The following is an 18,543-nucleotide window of genomic DNA, read 5'->3' as shown; positions in this document are numbered from 1 at the left end:
CCACCAAAACAGGTGCCAGGTACATGAGACCAGCATCAGCCACAACTACAACTTGATGCTTAAACAAAATCAATTTAGCTAGATTAGAATAGAAAACAATTATCTAAATGTTATCTTGCTATGAATGGAATTCATGTGATCACTGTATAAGCATCTAAAATGGCTTTAATCTTTATCTACTTCCAAAGTGGAGGTGTGACTACATATTTATATAATTTCCTAAATGTTTGTTTCAATTTATTCCTCCTGGGGTGAGGCTTCTGCCGAGATTCAAACCATCTCACTCAGATTCTCAGTTTAGAACCATGGCCTAATCGTTATGCATGACCAGCTCTGCAAATGTCAGTCAATCAATTAGTATTGACTGACATACATTGAGTAAAGGCTAAAGACTTAAAACAGACGTTTGTGAAATTCCTATCCAGTTGTATTTATGAAACTTTTAGAAGTTTACCCAAGGTTATAAAAAGCTGGAGTACTGAACTCCAAAACAGAATCACACAGAAATCTTGTCACTCAGTTCCACAGAAGGTGATCACTTGTTTGCTTCTTGTTTTGCCCAACAAACTTTGTATATCATATTCACTAAAATGTAATCAGTCAATATATATATATATATATCTGTGTGTGTGTGTGTGTGTATATATATATATATGTGTGTGTGTGTGTGTTTGAGTGTATGTAAATATGTACAGGGTGTCCAGAAAAATGTATACACACTTTAGATAATTGTAAAGTAGGTGTTTATTAAAATACATTTCGTTTTCAAAATTTAATAGAATCTACAGACATCATTTTATTGTTTTGTCAACAACTGTTTTCAAACTGACGTCCGTTCTGGTCCAGGCACCGCTGACAACGCAAAGCAATGGAATCACAAACATCACGAAACAATTCCTTTGGTATTTGTGTGCATTCTCATTCAATGGTTGCTCTCCAATCAGTGACTGTTGCAGGTTTCATAACGTAGACTTTGTCTTTTAGGTAGAATCATAAAAATGTGTCAAGTGGTGTGAGGTCTGGTGAACGTGGAGGGTATTCAATGAAATCCCTTCGTCCAATCCACCTGTTTAGCAAGATCTCATCAAGGAAGGATCTAACATCGCAATGGAGGTGCCCCATCTTGCTGAAAACAAAACTCCTCATCTCCAAAGTCTTTTCTAATGCTTGGCATGACAGATTGTTGCAGCAAGGTCAAGTAAAAGGGACCAGTCACCGTAGCGTCAAAAGAGAATGGTCCAATTAATCCTCTTGATGATAAGCACCATTCAAGCATGACCATTGTCAGTGTCACCTTCCTGGCACATGTGCCGGTGGTACGTGAAAAACAACATTCAAGTGTAGTCATTGCCAGTACCACCTGACTGGCCCTCATGCCGGTGGCACATAGAATCAACCACTACATTCTTGGAGTGGCTGATGCTAGGAAGGGCATCCACCTGTAGAAACTTTGCCAGATCACATTGGAGCCTGGTGAAGGCTTCTGGCTGGGCAGTCTTCAATTCAACCGTACAACTCATGCCACATTGGAAAACAGACGTTAAACAACAATGATGATAATGATGATGATGATACATGTATATATATATATATATATATATACATATTTATATATATATATATATGTCCGCTTGCAAAGACCTGTTGAGGCAAGCGAAAGCGAAATCGTGATGGCACCTGTGCCCAGCGTCGCCTTCCTGGCACTTGTGCCGGTGGCATGTGTAAAGACATTCGAGCGAGATCATTGTCAGTGCCACTGGACTGGCTTCTGTGCAGGTGGCACGTAAAATACACCATTTTGAGCGTGGCCGTTGCCAGTACCGCCTGACTACCCTTCGTGCTAGTGGCACGTAAAAGCACCCACTACGCTCTCGGAGTGGGTTTTTACAGATATTCCCATGATATAAACATTAATATAAACATTAACCATAAAAACCATCCCATAGAATCCATGCATGGAAAGCATAAGGAATATATATATAGGACAGTATCTCACATAACAATACAGACGTAAGACCTGATAGAAATAGCAGCTAAATCTCCCTCAAAACACCCTACTGTCTTAATCTGACAATTCTGCCTATTATGTAGTTTGAATGAGAAACTGTAACTAAAGATTAAGATTATTAACCCCACAAAGAGGTGAAAGAAGAGAGAGAGCATAGCGAAAGTTTCGGCTGACTGTCGTCCTGTACTCCCCTTGTTGCTAGCGAAATGGTATGTGCCAGCTGTGTGAGCAACTGGTTGTTTTAATGGCGGAACAAACAGGACATAAAGATTACAAAAATTGCGATTCTCACTTTGAAACTAACGATTTTGAAAATTCTTTTAGATTAGCGAATGCCCCACTCTCTCATCTATCCATGTTTATAAAATTTCAGCACGATTGGATGAACAATACTCGAGTTATAAGTGCACAAACAGACAGAACGGATTTTATATATTAAGATATACAGTTATCATATAACACTATTAACTAAAACATTATTCCTACCTCATGCAGTACACTTTTAAATATCACAAACATGATAAAATGTATGTTTATTCAATATAATTAATCCATTGTGTCTATAAAAAATATGGCTGCTTGAAATAATAATTATATGAAAATGTGAGACATTAAGTGTTGAGTCATTCATATTTACAAACACAACCTCTTACCATGACCTTCACTTCTATCTAATTACGAAGACCAACTCAACATCTCTTTAAGGTTTCCAGTATAATTGTTCTTTAGTAGGGTTAGGAAATTGCTTTTCTGGCGACATATCATAAGGACCAGTAATAATAGGTTCCAGGAGATTGGTGGAACAAAGTATTTGGTAATCACTGTTCTACATAATTTATATTTGTGCACAAAGTATCAAAATCTCTCTCTGAAGAATCCTTAATATGTTTATATTTCTCGTAGAAACCTGCTAGATGCTGCTGTTATTAGGGGTTTTGTTTCAGATTTAATTCTCATCTACCTTCCATGTTGGAATGGGTTGGCCACTTTGATAAGATCTGATGAATCAGGGGTTTGCATCCTGCTCCAGTATCTAATTCGGCATGGTTTCTATGGCTAGATAATGTTGCTAACACCAACCTCTTAAGATCCTATTCAATAAAATTCTCTCATTATGTCAAACAGACTGTCTACATTTGGCAAATGGCTTCCTTCAAAATTTGCAACAAGTCATTTTAAGCTGGTCTCTCTCATTTCTAGGAAAACTACACAGAACATATTTTTACAGATATTCCCATGATATAAACATTAATATAAACATTAACCATAAAAACCATCCCATAGAATCCATGCATGCAAGAGCAGTGTCATAATGTTGATTTAGTTTTATTTTCTGCAGAAAACTGAAACAATAGTAAAATCCAATAATCTCTGTATAATAATATCAGCCAATATAAATGTTGGTTGGTTGATTTCTCCAGTCATGCTGTACATCATATAGAGGGGGGGGGGAGAATAAGATATACAAACAGGGTTAACATGAGAAGTGCAGAAAGAGCACTATATACTAAGCTTGGTGGCAGGCAATGAGTAAAGGAATGCCCCCACACACACACTCAAGAGTGAGAGAGAATAAATCATAAAGACAAGGGAAGGGGATAGAGAGTAAATGACAGAATAGTTATGAAAGGATTTACACAAACAAGAAATTTGCTTTTTTTTGTTTGTTTTAAGGTAATATTTTCCTTTCAGAGGTTAGTATCCCTTTCATCATTTTGTATAAGTACTAAGAAATTTGATGAAAGCTAAATTATAATAATTGTAAGAATATTTCCTGATATCAGCCACAGTGGAAAAAGTATACTCCCAGACTTAGCCATCAAATAATGGATAACATTCAAAGAAATATAACAATAAATAATAATTCTACAATAGAAACAAGATCTAATAAATCAAATAATAATATAAAAGAAAAGAGATGTTCCTAAATAAAGTCTGCAGTATTAAATATTCTGTAATTGCTTTATATTAATTACTGCCAAAAGAATTTATGTGAAATTACAATATGCTGGCTGACAACAAAGAAGCTTCTTCTTATTATTATTGTGAAAATCAGGTAAAGAATTTTGTTACATTACTTCTAAAGAGTGCAACATATATAGAATCATCATCATCATCGTCATTGAACATCTGTTGTCCATGCTGGCATGGGTTGGACAGTTTGACCAGGGCTGGCAAGCTGGAGAAGCTGCACCAGGCTCCAGTCTGATCTGGCATAGTTTCTATAGCTGGATGTCCTTCCTAATGCCAACCACTTCGAAAGTGTAATGGGCGCTTTCATGTGCCATTTGTGTAACACCGGTATCTGCCACAATCATGATTTTACTTGGCTTCATGAGTCTTCTCAAGCACGAGATAATGGACTCAGTTATTCATCATTGCCTCTGTGAGGCCCAACACTCGAAAGATGCTTTCTATGTGCCACCAGCATTGGCCATAACTACGATTCGTTTCAGTCATATGAATCAACTCCAATACTATTTTTTTCTTAAAGCCTGGAACTTCTTTTATCGGTTTCTTTTCACTAAACACATCAACATCAGTTGTCAAGCAATGGTGGAGTAGAAACGCAGACATAGACACACATGCACAGACATAGATCTATACAACAAGCTTCTTTCAGTTTCCATCTACTGAACCCACTCGCAAGGCTTTGGTTGGTCCAAGGCTATAGTAGAAGACACTTTCCCAAGGTGCCATGTAGCAGGGCTGAACCCAGAACCATGTAGTTAGGAAGCAAGCTTCTTACCACACAGGTACAAATGTGCCTGAATATTGAGTTTTAAAATATTTATTTCAGTTCTAACTCCCATCTTTTCACCGTTCTTATTAACCAATCAATTATTTAACCCTACCTTTTTATTCTCATTTGATGCCTGGATGAGGACAGCTTGCATATGGATGTGGACAGCTGCATAAAGACGTGCCAGTCCATATCTGTGGAGGGTACCTGTGGAAATGGTAGACCCAGGAAGACATGGGACAAATTGGTGAAGCATAATCTTCAGATGTTTGGTGTCACAGAGGTGATAATGAATGACGTTTGACAGTTTTCTGTGACTGAGAAGACACATCAGGCCAAGTGAAACTGTAGTCACGGACAGTGCTGGTGACATGTAAAAGGCACCCACTACACTCTTGGAGTGGTTGGCATTAGGAAGGGCATCCAGCTGTAGAAACCAAACTAAAATCAGACTAGAGCCTGGTACAGCTATCTAGCTTACCAATTCCAGTCAAATCGTCTAACCCATGCCAGCATGGAAAACGTACACTAAATGATGATAATGATGATTTCTCTGAGTTAACTCTTTTCTGTTGAAATATTCTGCCTTTGTTTCAATTAATTTTTAAAATAATGAAAGTTAATAAAATAAATTTGTTCTTATTAACCAAATGTCTGGAACATAAATTAACATGAAATTTTGCGGTAAAGGTTTTAACATACATCTCTTTAAAACAGGGAGTTTGTATCACAAGAATCAGAGACAGTTCTAGGCAGATTGATATCAAAAGGGTTAACCAAATATACATGCTACTAGATTCAACCAATTGCAGATCATCAATCAGACAGTTCTTCACACTCTGAAGCCATTAAATATTTTAAATAATATCCTTACCTTTGGGACAAGTCCAAGGAAATCCTTTAATAATATGATTGTAAAGTTTTGCCTTATAAACCAAACCCTGAGGAATAAACAGACATATAGAACTTCAACAGTAACATGTAAAGTACAAACATTTTTATTAAAAAGTAATAAATAAATCACTAAATCCCTAACAATATTATCTAATTATTGACTAGAAATTTTCAAAAAATAGTTACAATTAGAAATTCAATTCTTTTTAATCAACTGATCTAAGCAGAGATTTGTAGACAAGTTTTTTTTTTTTTTTTAATAAATATCTGACATAAAATCCAAACGTTAGTGATACAGATGAGAGTGCATATATGTGTGTGTGTGTGTGTGTGTGTGTGTGTGTGTGTGTGTGTGTATATATATATATATATATATATATGCACACACACACAAGTACCATCATCATTTAACTTCCGTGTGTGTGTGTGTGTGTGTGTGTGTGTGTGTGTGTGTGTGATCATCACTTAGCATCCATCTTCCATCCTAGCAGGAGTTGGATGGTTTGACAGGATTTGTTGAGCCAGAGAACCATATTGATCTGTCTGTCTGTGTTCTGAAATCGTTTCCATGTCAAGATATCCTTTCTAATATCAACCACTTTACAGACTATACTGAGAGCTTTTTTATAGTATGGGCTGTAGTGAAGTTACCAAATAACTTTCAAGACAAGACCCCTCGATCAAGTAGGCATGTAGTGTTGAGAGGGGTGGCTGAATGCCAGTGGCTGAATGCCAGTGGCTGAATGCCAGTGGCTAAGGTATGAGTGAGGGTCAAAAACAGGAGTATTGTTATAGAGGAGATACATGGCTACCCCAGCTGGAAAGAGAAAAAGAGAGGGTAGTGATCAGGGGTTAGGGAATATGCTTAAGGTAAAAGAAGGTGAAGAAAAGGAAATTGGGAAGTGTGTGTGTAAGAAGCAAAGTTCACAAGAGTGTGAAATGGGAACAGCTGATGGGTAGAGACGGAGATGGATTAAAAGTGAATGGCAAACAAGGGTGGGTCAATGGTAAATATCAGTTTGGGCAGGGAGGTGAAGGAAATGGAATTGGGTCAGGAAGGAGGAGGAGGCACATACATGTACCTATTTGTATATACCTGGGTGCATAGGTGTAGTAGTTTATGTAGTTTGGTAGTAATTTCTCAGTGTAGACAATTGCTAAGACCTCTCTCTAAAGGTTCTTCTTTCCAGAAATCACTTCCCAAACCATTTTATTATCCAGCCTGACTGGCAACATTTCAGTCCTACTTTTAATAAAATTAATTTCCTGAACATATCACATCTCCAAACTAGAAGAATCAAGACAACAATGGCTTCTGTCCTTTCTTCTCGGATTAACAAATCACAGGATTTCAGACTTGGTACCAGTGTATTGAACCTTGGTAAAATGTTTTCTGCTATTGCCCCAGGATAACTAAAGCCTTGAAATTGGATTTAGTCGACAGAAATTGACAAAAAAACTTGAGAGAGAGTGGGGAGGAGAAGGCTTTAGTGGTAACTTTATAATTGGTTTTAGAAGTAAATTCCTTCTGATTCAAGCAAGCAGAAATGTGGATGCTAAATGGTGATAATGATTATGATGAAGAATTCACATTTAGAATTAACATTTGTAAGATTGTTATTACAGTATTTCAAAAAAGGATTCTTTCTAAGAAGGTCATTTTGTCTTATTTAATAAATGTTAAATCAGGCCAGATATGCAACTAATTTGAAAGAGTTCCATATATATTTATACTGCCCTTTGAAATGTTTGCAGTGCCGTTCCAATTACTTTCACTTTGGTCTAAAGGTTTGTGAAATGGTGTGTGTCTATTTCATAGAGTTACTAATTGCAGATATTTATAGATTCTGATAATAAACGTTTCTGGTTTCAGTACAAAGAAAGTAATTTTAGGGAAGGGAGTTAGTAGATTACATCGACCCCCAAGTACTTGGCTGGTACTTTATTTTATCAACCCCTGAAAGGACGAAAGGCAAAGTTCATCTCAGCAAAATTTGAACTCACAATGTAAAGAGATGGAACAAGTACCACAAGGAATTTTGTCCAGTATTCTAATGATTTTGCAGCTTGCTGCTTCAAAATCTCCTCTGTTAATGAATAGCATATAAGAATGAATAAATGGAAATGCCATGTTCTTTGACGCACAAACATGGCTGTGTGGTTAAGAGGGTTCCCATTCAGTCCCACTATGCAGCAACTTTGACAAGTGTCTTCTACTATAGACATGGGCCAACTGATCCCTTGTGACTGAATTTGGTAGATGGAAACTGTGTAGAAACCTGCTGTGTGTGTGTGCATGTCTGTGTTTATCTCCTCACTGCTAACAACCAGTGTCAGTTTGTTTATGTCCCTGTAACTTGGCAATTTAGTTTTCATATTGCTCCAACTGGCAGAAATGAGCAGTACTAGTATTTCAAAGGACCATTCTTATTACATTCTGTGTCATGCTGAATCTCCCTGAGAACCACATAAAGGGTATGCATGTCTGGAGTACTCAGCCATTAATTCCACAAGCAAGCTGTTCCACTGATCGGATCAACTTGAACCTTCACTAATGAAGTGCCAGGTTCTGTTTTTTTTTTTTTCCTCTTTTAGTGATTTGGCATTTCAGATTTAAAATAGGTGCTGGGGTCAATTTGTCAACAAACCCTGCAAGGCAGTGTGCTCCTGTATGGCCACAAAACAATGACTAAAACAAGTAAAAGAATAAAGGTATATTCTCATAAACTGCTGTCTTGGGTTTCTAAATACAATGTCATTTATCACAAATGAGAAGCATTCAGTTGCAATGGAGACAAAACGTGAAGTGAAAAAAAAAATTTAATAAAAATTTTTTTTCTTCATTGAGAACCTTAAAAACAAATGATACTCGTTAAAAACATGAAAAAGAAAGAAACCTAAGGGCTCCCCTTTCTTTGGCTTTCCACTCAGAATTAAATATTAAACAGTTTATATACAGGGTACTATTCCTCCCAATTGATAATAATAATGAGTATGATTAATAATTCGTTCAGGTGACTTAAAAGTTTTCTGTCACCTGGGGTATGACTGGTTTTATTCAGTCTTGGCTTCAATTGATTTTGAAAATAATGAAGAATTTAGAAAAGTAACATAACATGAAGTTTCGGTGCCGGTTGTAAATGAAGTCGTTTTAAACCAAATGTTAGAAGCAGGTGGGTCCCATGCAGATTCCCATCAAACGGGTTAAAGTTCAAAACTCAAAGTTCACCCAAAGACACAATATCTAAGAAAACAAGCACAAACCTCTAAATAATTCTTCTTCTTTTTATCATGGCCAAAGAAAAATAATTTATGGCCATCAAAAATAGCCATTTTCTGACGAAGAGGAATAATTTTCTCTGGAAAACAGTCAACCACAATGCGCAATTCATTAAGACCGAAAGTAAACAGCAACTGGTCCCAGGGACTTTTTGGATGTGATTGTATTTCAGAAATGTCTTCAGATGTAATAGGAATGAATCCATGAATATTAACACGTTGGTAAGATCTTTCACCTTGGTACCGAACAACTAAAGACTGGTTTGAAGTGTCTAACAAGACCTGTAACAATGGTAATTCTCTTCCTTCAGAATGTACACTTATCAAAGTGGCTTGAGTGCCATCGCTTGCTGAAATATCACCATATAACAATAAAGAAAATGTTCTGCTAGATTTCCTCAGAAGACTTTTCATTGATTTTCGACTTATTCTACCATGGAAACCTTCAGATAACTGCACGGCCCTCAAAGACACTCTTTTCACAGTCTGGTTAGTAGACTGCCTCCCAATTTCTTTAATAATATCAATTCCTGAAAGAAAACAATAAAATGATAATGAAAATTAATCGCTTTTCAGAGTCAAAATTAAAGTTCCATGAGTGACAAATGCATCACTGAAAACTAGCAAATGTCATGCAAATATAGTTTCTAGATAAATTGCTAAATTGTGGTGGGGGGGGGGATATATTTTGAATGATAAGTTTTGGAAATTTATTACAAACCTCAAGCATCTTAGACAATTCCTGATATACAAAACATATTTACTGATCACAAGAAATCGAGAAAATGATTTTCTTTCACTGACAAAGTTTCCTTATATCACACATTCCACACTCTAGCAAGCTAGAGATAGTAAATAGCTTCCATTATCTAGGCCACCAAGTTAGTAGTGGAGGTGGATGCTCCAAGAGTGTAGCTGTGAGAATAAGATTAGGCAGGGCAAAGTTCAGAGAGCTCCTGCTGGCAACAACAGGCCTCACTCTCAGAGTGAAAGGCAGATTGGACGATGCCTGTGTGCAAACAGCTATGCTGTATGGCAGTGAAACATGGGCTATAACAGCCAATGACATGCGTAAGCTTGAAAGAAATGAAGCCAATATGCTTTGCTGGATGTGCAATGTCAGTGTGTGAGTTCGACAGAGTGTAAGCATCTTGAGAGCAAAGTTAGCCAGAGGAATCAGATGTGGTGTACAAGAGAGACTGCTTTGGTATGGTCATGTGATGCATATGGTTGAGGACAGCTGCATAAAGAAGTGCCAATTTCTAACTGTGGAGGGAACCTGTGGTAGAGGTAGACCTAGGAAGACATGGGACGAAGTGATGAAGCATGATCTATGAACTTAGAGCCTCATAGTCAATGACTGGTGACAGAGACCTTTGGCAATGTGCTGTGCTTGTGAGGACACTTTCAAGCCAAATGCACTCATGCTGGTGGCATGTAAAGAACATCTTTTGAACATTGGGCCTCACAGAGGCAAAGTGGATGAGTTCAAGTGTTGGGTCCCACGGAGGCAATGACCAAGACCTTTGGCTTTATGTTGTGCTTGAGAAGACCCATCAAGCCAAGCAAAATCACAATCGTGGCAGATACCCATGTCACGGAAACTGCACCAGTGCCAGTGACACGTAAACGCGCCCCAGTGTCATGCAAATGGCACCCATGCCAGTGACACATAATAGTACCCATTTCACTCTCAGAGTGGTTGGCGTTAGGAAGGGCATCCAACTGTAGAAAACCATGTCAAATCAGACTGGAGTTTGGTGCAGCCCTCCAGCCTAGTCAAGCCGTCCAGCCCATACCAGCAGGGACAACAGGCATAAAATGGTGAGAATATTTTACTATGTTATATTTGATAAAAGGAATCTTTTCCAAAATATAACAGAATCATCAAACAACTTATGTCAGATGATATAATATCTTCCTTTATTGACATCACCTGACAACTGCATGGCTTGAAGGTCTTCTTAAAATATTTACATGTAACAAAGCTTCAAGCAAATTGCAGAACTCTTCATACTTTATTTGACTATGTTAAAAGTACATAAAGTACACATTTTTTCAAAGACAATTAATAATATTACTATATCAGTCATTATATTAACAAATCTCTTGATAATTTGAGTGTTTCATTAACATTTTTCTATCCAGAAAGATGCTTTCAACATAACAGCTATCTACATATATTCCATAAGTTTGTTTTATTCATCAACTTTTAAAAATTTAATCCTTTTTCTGTTTTCATTTTCTTATCTCAATGATTCTCTTTGTTCGTTAACCAATCACAATGTTTCATTGTCATTAAGGACAAACAAGATACATAAACATTTTGATAATCCTTCTGCCACAATAGCCTTGGTTTATTTCCTTCAGTGTCTTGCAATTTGAAACTTTTCAAACCTCTTGTTCTTTTGATACAATTTATTCCCATATCCTTTGCTTGCTCAATGTTTCTTTTCTGACACCCTATATCCAATATTTTTCTGTTTCTTTCTAATTGAAGTTCTCCATTACATGCTTAAAGTAAGGCTTCTCTGTTATCTCAGTCTGATATTTCTAAAATAATAAGACTCACTGCCTCTGTGATTATTTGTTCCAACCCTGTTTTACATCTGCCCAGAATAACATATCTCACCAAATGGATCCCACAAACTCACTGAAATCAGCATCATTATTCAACACTACTTTCCATGTTAGCACAGGCTGAATGAGTTGTCATGGTCCGATTTATTTCTTATTAGGAGCTCCATGCTAGCATGGAAAGCGGACGTTAAATGATGATGATGAGCTAATGCTCCTTAGTAACTAGTGTTGTTTGGCAAGGTTTCTTCAGTTGAATCCCCTTTCTATTTCCAACCACTTTACAGAGTGGCACCAATGCTGGTCCTCAGTGAAACAATACTAAAGACACCTCACAATCCTACACTTTCCCGATTCACTTAGCGTAGAGAGGTAACCTCACTTGATATTGACCTGTACAAGGCACAGGGGTGCCTTGTAGATGGTGAAAGAGGAAAATACTCAGTAAGGTATGTTGACCAAGGAAGGGAACAGGAGAGGGAGTAATGACAACATAAAGGTCAGAGATGGGGATGGATATGTTTGAATATTTTCACTACTTTTCTGCTGCTGCCTCTCATTAACCAGCTTGAAACTAATTAAGATATTAAGTGAAAACATTGAAAAATGGTAAATCTGTAAAAATAACAACAAATCAAAGAACAAGTTCACTTTCAGCTTCTTGATTTAACTTTTTCATTATTAATTTTTTACTGAAATGCACTGCTTTTGTTGCAATTAATTTTGAAAATAATGTCAAATTTCGTATAATTGTCATTATTAATCTTTCAGTTATATTTCTGTGGCTTCATTTAATTTTGAAAACTATGAAGAATTTAGTAGGCACAGTTGTGTGATAAGAAGTTTGTTTCCGGGTTCAGTCCCACTGCATGGCACCTTGGGCATATCTTCTACTGTAGCCTCAAACCAACCAAAGCCTTGTGAGTGGATTTGATAGACAGAAACTGAAAGGAGCCCATCGTATATATATAATGTGAGAGTGTGTGTGTGTGTGCATGTATATGTATATATACACTTGAGTATATGCATCTTTGTGTGTGTGTTGGTGTGTTTATGTCCCTATAACTTATATCAGGCAAAAGAGACTGATAGAATAAGTACCAGGCTTATAAAGAAAGACATCCTGGGGTCAGTTCATTTAAATAAAAACTCAAGAGAGAGTGCTCCAGCATGACCACAGCCTGACTGAAACAAGTAAAAGATAATATTCACCCATCAATTACTAAATTCCTCTTGACACACACGACCTTTGTTTCAAACATTCTTGGAATCAATGAAATATTTAGTAAAATAATAATATCATTATTATTAAGCTGGTACTTTGAAGAACTAATTAACATGAAATTTTGATGGAAGGTTTTAACATGGATAACTTTAAAGCAAGAAGCTTGTATCATAGAATCAGGAATGGTCTTGGTCAGGTGGGTTAATAGCAGCACTCAAATGATGATCTTAAATCAGGGCTGCAGAATGATGAGCCAAATAGTGTGACAACATTATTTCTGTTTGAAGTGTGATAGAATGGAAGCTATAAAGATAGGCATAACTTTCCAGCTTTCTGTATTCTGGAGGCAAACTCTTTAATTGTTTGAGGAAAATGAGTATAATACATTGATGGTATAATCAAATTTGAATATAGTTCCGTGGTCTAGTTTCAATTCCTGATTGGATTCGTTTCATTAAAATTTTCTTTGGGAAAAAGAAAAATGTATGTCACAATTAAGAGGAACTGGTAATTGATGAATCAATAATTATTTTATAATAATTGAACAGAAACTGCAGATGAATGACTGCATGGGATTAAGTTTAAATACATAGTTTTGCAGGGAAAGAGAGGTGACCAAAACCCTACTTAGATTGGTGTACTGAGGAAAGTTTGGATTTTGGCAGAGTTCGTAGTTGCTTACATGAGCAGAAAGTGAGTTTTAAGAATGATAAGCTATGCATTAGAAGGACTTGGCTGAGTTTAATATGAGCATTCAAAGATTAGAAGATGACTGAGTAGAGGAGGGGTAAATGCAGTTTGGAACCACAACAATAGAAGACATTAGAAGATGTGAACTGAAACTGAACTCGTGGTTGAAAGACTTCCAGTTGGAAACATAACCAGGCAAAACATTTTACCCCTTAGACATTATCCACAACATATACAGGTGAATATGATGAGTACTTTATTATAGATGTAGAAATAATACTAGTGAGAGACATCTATGACTGGTAGAGTATCAATCTTGTTATCAAAAAAAGAGCAAAGCTTTTTTTGTAATCAATGCTTTGCACTGTTATGAACAGCAAGAATGAAAGGCAATTTGGATGTTTTTAAGGTTCAGCATGAGTGGAGAGAATGGTTTGGATTTGTAACTAGTAGTCGTAACTCTTGCAAGAGAGTGGGACATATTTTAGATAGTAAAATGGTACTTGCAACAAATTTATACTTATGAACAGACAGCGGAACGCAATGCAGACTTCTGATACGTAGGATCTTACCGAACCGTCCTATCCATACCAGCATGGACGACGGACGTTAAATTATGATGATGATTAAGTTTTAAGAAGCAAAATCTATACAAGAAGCATGTGCTGATATTTGTCAACGACAGAGTGTTTGTAGAGAATGTCAGAAACAATTAGAAAAATTCCTAAAATAATTAGTCGGAATTATGGTGTTATATCGGCATCAATCAATGTTTATTTACATGAAAGCTAAACGCGAAAATTCGTCTCATAAAAATAAATGCTGACACAGCCTGCTAAGCCTAATTCTTCATATCTTTGTAACAAATATTTACAAAGATAATGCTGTAATTTCCAATGTCTTTATAAAGGGCCTTCACTGAAGATCGAACACACGATCTCTAGTTTACAAGAGAGAGAGAGAGAGAGAGAGAGAGAGAGAGAGAGAGAGAGAGATAACAATAAACATTAATCAACGAAACAGTTAAAGGTTTATCTCTTATTTGCAGATAAATATTGTTGTTTTCCTGAAGTTTCATTGCAGCTATTAGCGAATTGTCTCAATAAGTTAGCAACTTTATAAATGTCAATATTAAAAATAAAAAAAAGTGGGGGTTGAATGACCGATCAAAATATATTTTAAATGTTCAGTATTATCCAAGTGCACGTTTGGTCAGCTTCCAATGATACAACCCAAACGGTCAAAATAACGGCGGAGTTTCGGAATAGTGCCACTATTAGATGGGGGTATGGCAAGGGTAAGAATTGAGGATCAAAAATTTTTTAATTGAACATTTTAGAAGGGGGAAAATATTTTCATAATCGTAATTTGTAAGAAAAAGAAATGCCTCCCAATTCCTAGCCCTTTCCCATCCCTATGAATTACTGTTGGCTAATCGGAAACTCCAAAGATTAAGGAAAGCTTGTACGAAGTATGGAAGCTGATACTCTATAGCCCCAGGTCAGCCCAGATGAAGCAGACCTACAATCAAATGCATTCGAACCGTCAGCACCACGTAGTATATATATATATATATATTTTTTATATATAAGCATGGTGTACCAAAGAATACATTAGCCTATGACAATTCTGTTTTTAAGATAGCTGAAGGTATCATAAGGGAGGTTCGGTAACTATTTCAAGCGGCTCGAGTCACCATGTCTGTGCCTCATATCTTTAATAAACAATATCATTTAATCTCGATTTGTTATGTTTTTAAAAAATTGAGGTTACTTTAAATTTTATTTTACTTTCTTTGTTGTTTGATGCGGTTAAATTAATTGTACTTTAAATGTAATTTCTTCAAATTTTATTTTCACATCAATTCATATTTGTGAAACATCTTTATTTTAAAGAAGAAAATTAGTTCGTTTCAAAGCTTTCATATTTTAAAATTTAAAAAAATAAGTTTTAACAAATATATTTTCAGTTTAAAATTTAAACTTCAATGAATAGTTGAACTGTTTACCATCGTAATATTGTTTGTATTTTGATTATGAAAAATCTTGTCTTGAAATTAAATGAATGAATTCATATTTAATACTTTTCCCTTCGAGAAATACGCATATTTCTGAAAAATAATTTTGGGATTGGAAACAGGAGTGAGCCAGAAAAATAATATATGTTTCTGTGGGATAAAATGAAAGAGGTGAAAGAGGTGAGAAAAAAAAGGTTGCATAAAATCCATTCTTACCATCAACCCCAGCCACAGGCGTAGCGGGGCGTCGATCTTTGTACTTTGGCGAATAAGTTTGGTGCCGATGTTTTCGGTGTTGGCGATGACGGGAACTGATGGCATGGACTTGTGTGGACAGTGTACATAGGATGGAAAAAATCAGAATACAAGACATGAGCAGATGAGGTAATCGGCTGGCATTCTTCGTAAAATGCCTGCCGTGTTTGTACATGCTGCGATTGTTATTGTCATCGGTCGTTGCTGTCTCCGTTCTCTGATCGCCTTCCACACAAACATCATGACTTTCTTTGGTACTATCGACAACTCCAAAACAATATTTAGCCCTTTTCTCTACAGCCATAATTTAGGGCTGCCAAAGTAATAACAGCATCAGAAAAAAATTAGTTTCCAAGTTTGGCCTCTTCGGTTTACTTTATGGAATAGAATTTCCTCTAATTGTCTATTTTCTTCATTTCTTTCCAGGTTTCCAGTGATTCAACTGGTAGTCTTTGTTTTTCTTTCTTAATTCAGTGCAAAGGACTATCGTTAGATTTCAAAGAAGTCCCTTATTATTTTCTCTCTCTTTAAAACAGATGCATTAGATAAATGCATGGACATAAGTTCAGGTTGTACAGAAGAAGATAATAAAAGCGTAAAGTTCTTAGAGTAGAGAACTTTTGTTTGGCCACTTTCTAAATAGCCATCCACTTTCGCCGTCTCCCGTGCAGGAACTGAACTTCTAAGAAACTAGTGCGGAGGAGGCTGAATGCCTACACACTCATACATAATACTACCTAACTTCTGCACACCCTTCCAAACAAGCTCGAATTACCAACAACTTTCCAATTTTCTGCCAGGCTCCACTCTCTCGCTCTTTCTCCTCACTCACTATTTCTTTCCTCTCTCTCTCTTCCTCTCCGTCTCATCTCTTTCTTCCTCCTCACTCATCCTCTTTCTCTCTTCTTGTTTTTTTCTCTTCTTCTCTTTCTCTCACTTTTCTTTCAATTTGTAATAGTTTGTCAAGATACCTAAAACTTCTAGTATAAACTGCTTAATCCGTTTTGCACGTATCATCTGGTATAACTTAATCCCTTTTGCAACTGGTTAATCCCCTTAACACTTAGCTACTATTTCCTCTTTCCAATATCCAAAATATATATGTTTTCCGACTCAAATAATCTCCTAAGTTCATTGCTTGTATTTTTTTATATATAGTTCTATATCTTCTTTACGAGGCAACAATGAAATCTAATTCCTTTTCTCTCCTTCCATTCATTCAAATCCTTCCAGACCAAATGTAACTATTTCATTTTCTCTGTACTTCTCCCCTTAAAAAAATATTCTTCTATCTTTTCTGTATTTCTATTTTTCTACAATAAATCCCAATCCTGGTTTTTCTTCAGTTGGGAAAGGAAATATTAAAAAGGGGAAGGTGTTATAGATAAAAGCGAATGTTATATTGTTGATATTAAACTAGATATGAAATCGGGGGGGGGGTACATTTTTTAGAAGGAATTTAACACAAAAACATATTCCTTACAAAAAATTTATTTTTCACATATTTTATTTTTGCATCATAAGCCTCAGTTGATTCTTTTATATATTTAATCTCCCTCTAAAATTTAAATTTATGCCGTAAAGCACTGAATATATACAAGTTTTTGCTACGGTCTATTACTGGCATTTAATTTCTTGAACTGACAAAGATTAGAAGAGAAACATTAAATCCGAAAGAGTTCTACGTGTGCGCGGGTCTGAGAAGAATCAGTGCAAAAGAAGAACATACGAAAGAAAATATTTAAGAAATGGAATTAAAAATGAGAATAAAAACAATGAGAGAGATTTGAAGAAAAATTCCCTCGGCTGAGAATGTTGAGGGAGGGAAGTGAACGGTTAAGTTTAGTCCTTTTAAGAGGTCAGCGAACTTGAAGAGATGTGAAAGGAATAAGGAAATAGTAAAAGAGGCAGGAAGAAAAAGAAAAAGTGAAAATTATGTAGGAAGAATATGCAGATTGGCTGGCTTAGGGAAAGAATGAAAATAAGAGGAAGAAACAATGGAAAGAATTATTTCAAAGAAAAATAGCCAAGCGAGTAGGAAGGATGAAAAATATTAGAGAATAGAAGATATATATGGAAGAGATGAGAGAAACAAAAGGGGTTGGAGAAAGCGAACGAAATATTGTTTTTGAAATGGAGGAAGTCAGATTAAAACAAAGACTAGGAATAAAAAAACTGGTTTTGGAGGATTAAAGAAGATAGGTAGAGATGAATTCTATATGTTAATAAGATTAAATCAGGTGAAAGGTGGTTATAAAATCAGAAAAAGTGGGCGCCAGTGTTTACCTTGTTATGTGAATAACACAGCTACCAATCCCCAGATAGGATATTGCCCGATCACAGGAAGATTTTCTCATCTAATGAAATGAACCCAGGCTTAAATCTGTGATTTATTCTCTCCGTCTCCTGGGATCTTTTACATGTTTTTGCAATGGATATTTATGTAATGCTGGGGCAAGATGCTATTATCGTTGATTTTTTTCACATGAAAATCAACCACAAAGAATCCTCGACACCCTGCAGTCATTGTCAAGGCAAACCTGCGAGCATAAAGCACTGATGTTCTCCTTTGTTTTACTCATTGTATTTTGCAGTTTGCTGAGATTTTGCGGTCGAAATATATTAACTGAAATTAGTAACTGTTTTGCCTGATGACTCGGCCATAAGTTGCTCTGATTCAAATGCAAACTTTAAGAACAATACCGGGTAGCGAGCAAGAAGACAGCGCGTCCCGGGCGACACCTTTAGGTCTCCTCTATAAGCTTGTGTACGCTAGGCGGGTGGAGGCCATCGAATTGCACCGGGCGGCTCGCACTCTAGTTACGTCACTACATAACAAAGCGTGACGGGAAAGC

General features: G+C 36.3%; 1 protein-coding gene across 5 annotated transcripts in view; it reads right to left on the bottom strand.

Annotated features, from left to right (window-relative positions):
• LOC106883525 (kielin/chordin-like protein) overlaps positions 1–16,644 on the bottom strand; it is a 134,575-nt gene extending 117,931 nt beyond the window's left edge. For 3 of the 5 annotated variants that reach the window (XM_052966684.1, XM_052966686.1, XM_052966685.1), the window contains exons 1-3: positions 15,650–16,565; positions 8,910–9,454; positions 5,626–5,692 (exon numbers count right to left, since the gene is read on the bottom strand). In XM_052966684.1, coding sequence (XP_052822644.1) covers positions 5,626–5,692; positions 8,910–9,454; positions 15,650–15,992 — 955 coding nt within the window. In that variant the 5' untranslated portion in view covers positions 15,993–16,565. Of the gene's footprint in view, positions 1–5,625; positions 5,693–8,909; positions 9,455–15,649 lie in introns of all 5 variants that reach the window. The other 2 variants (XR_008263766.1, XR_008263765.1) reach the window with 2 other exon arrangements.
• Between the last annotated feature and the right edge of the window lie 1,899 nt (positions 16,645–18,543).

The sequence above is a fragment of the Octopus bimaculoides genome, chromosome 3 (assembly GCF_001194135.2).
Source record: "Octopus bimaculoides isolate UCB-OBI-ISO-001 chromosome 3, ASM119413v2, whole genome shotgun sequence".
Lineage (NCBI taxonomy): Eukaryota > Metazoa > Mollusca > Cephalopoda > Octopoda > Octopodidae > Octopus > Octopus bimaculoides.
Note: the sequence above shows the minus strand (reverse complement) of the source record. Positions and strands in the feature narration are given on the sequence as shown.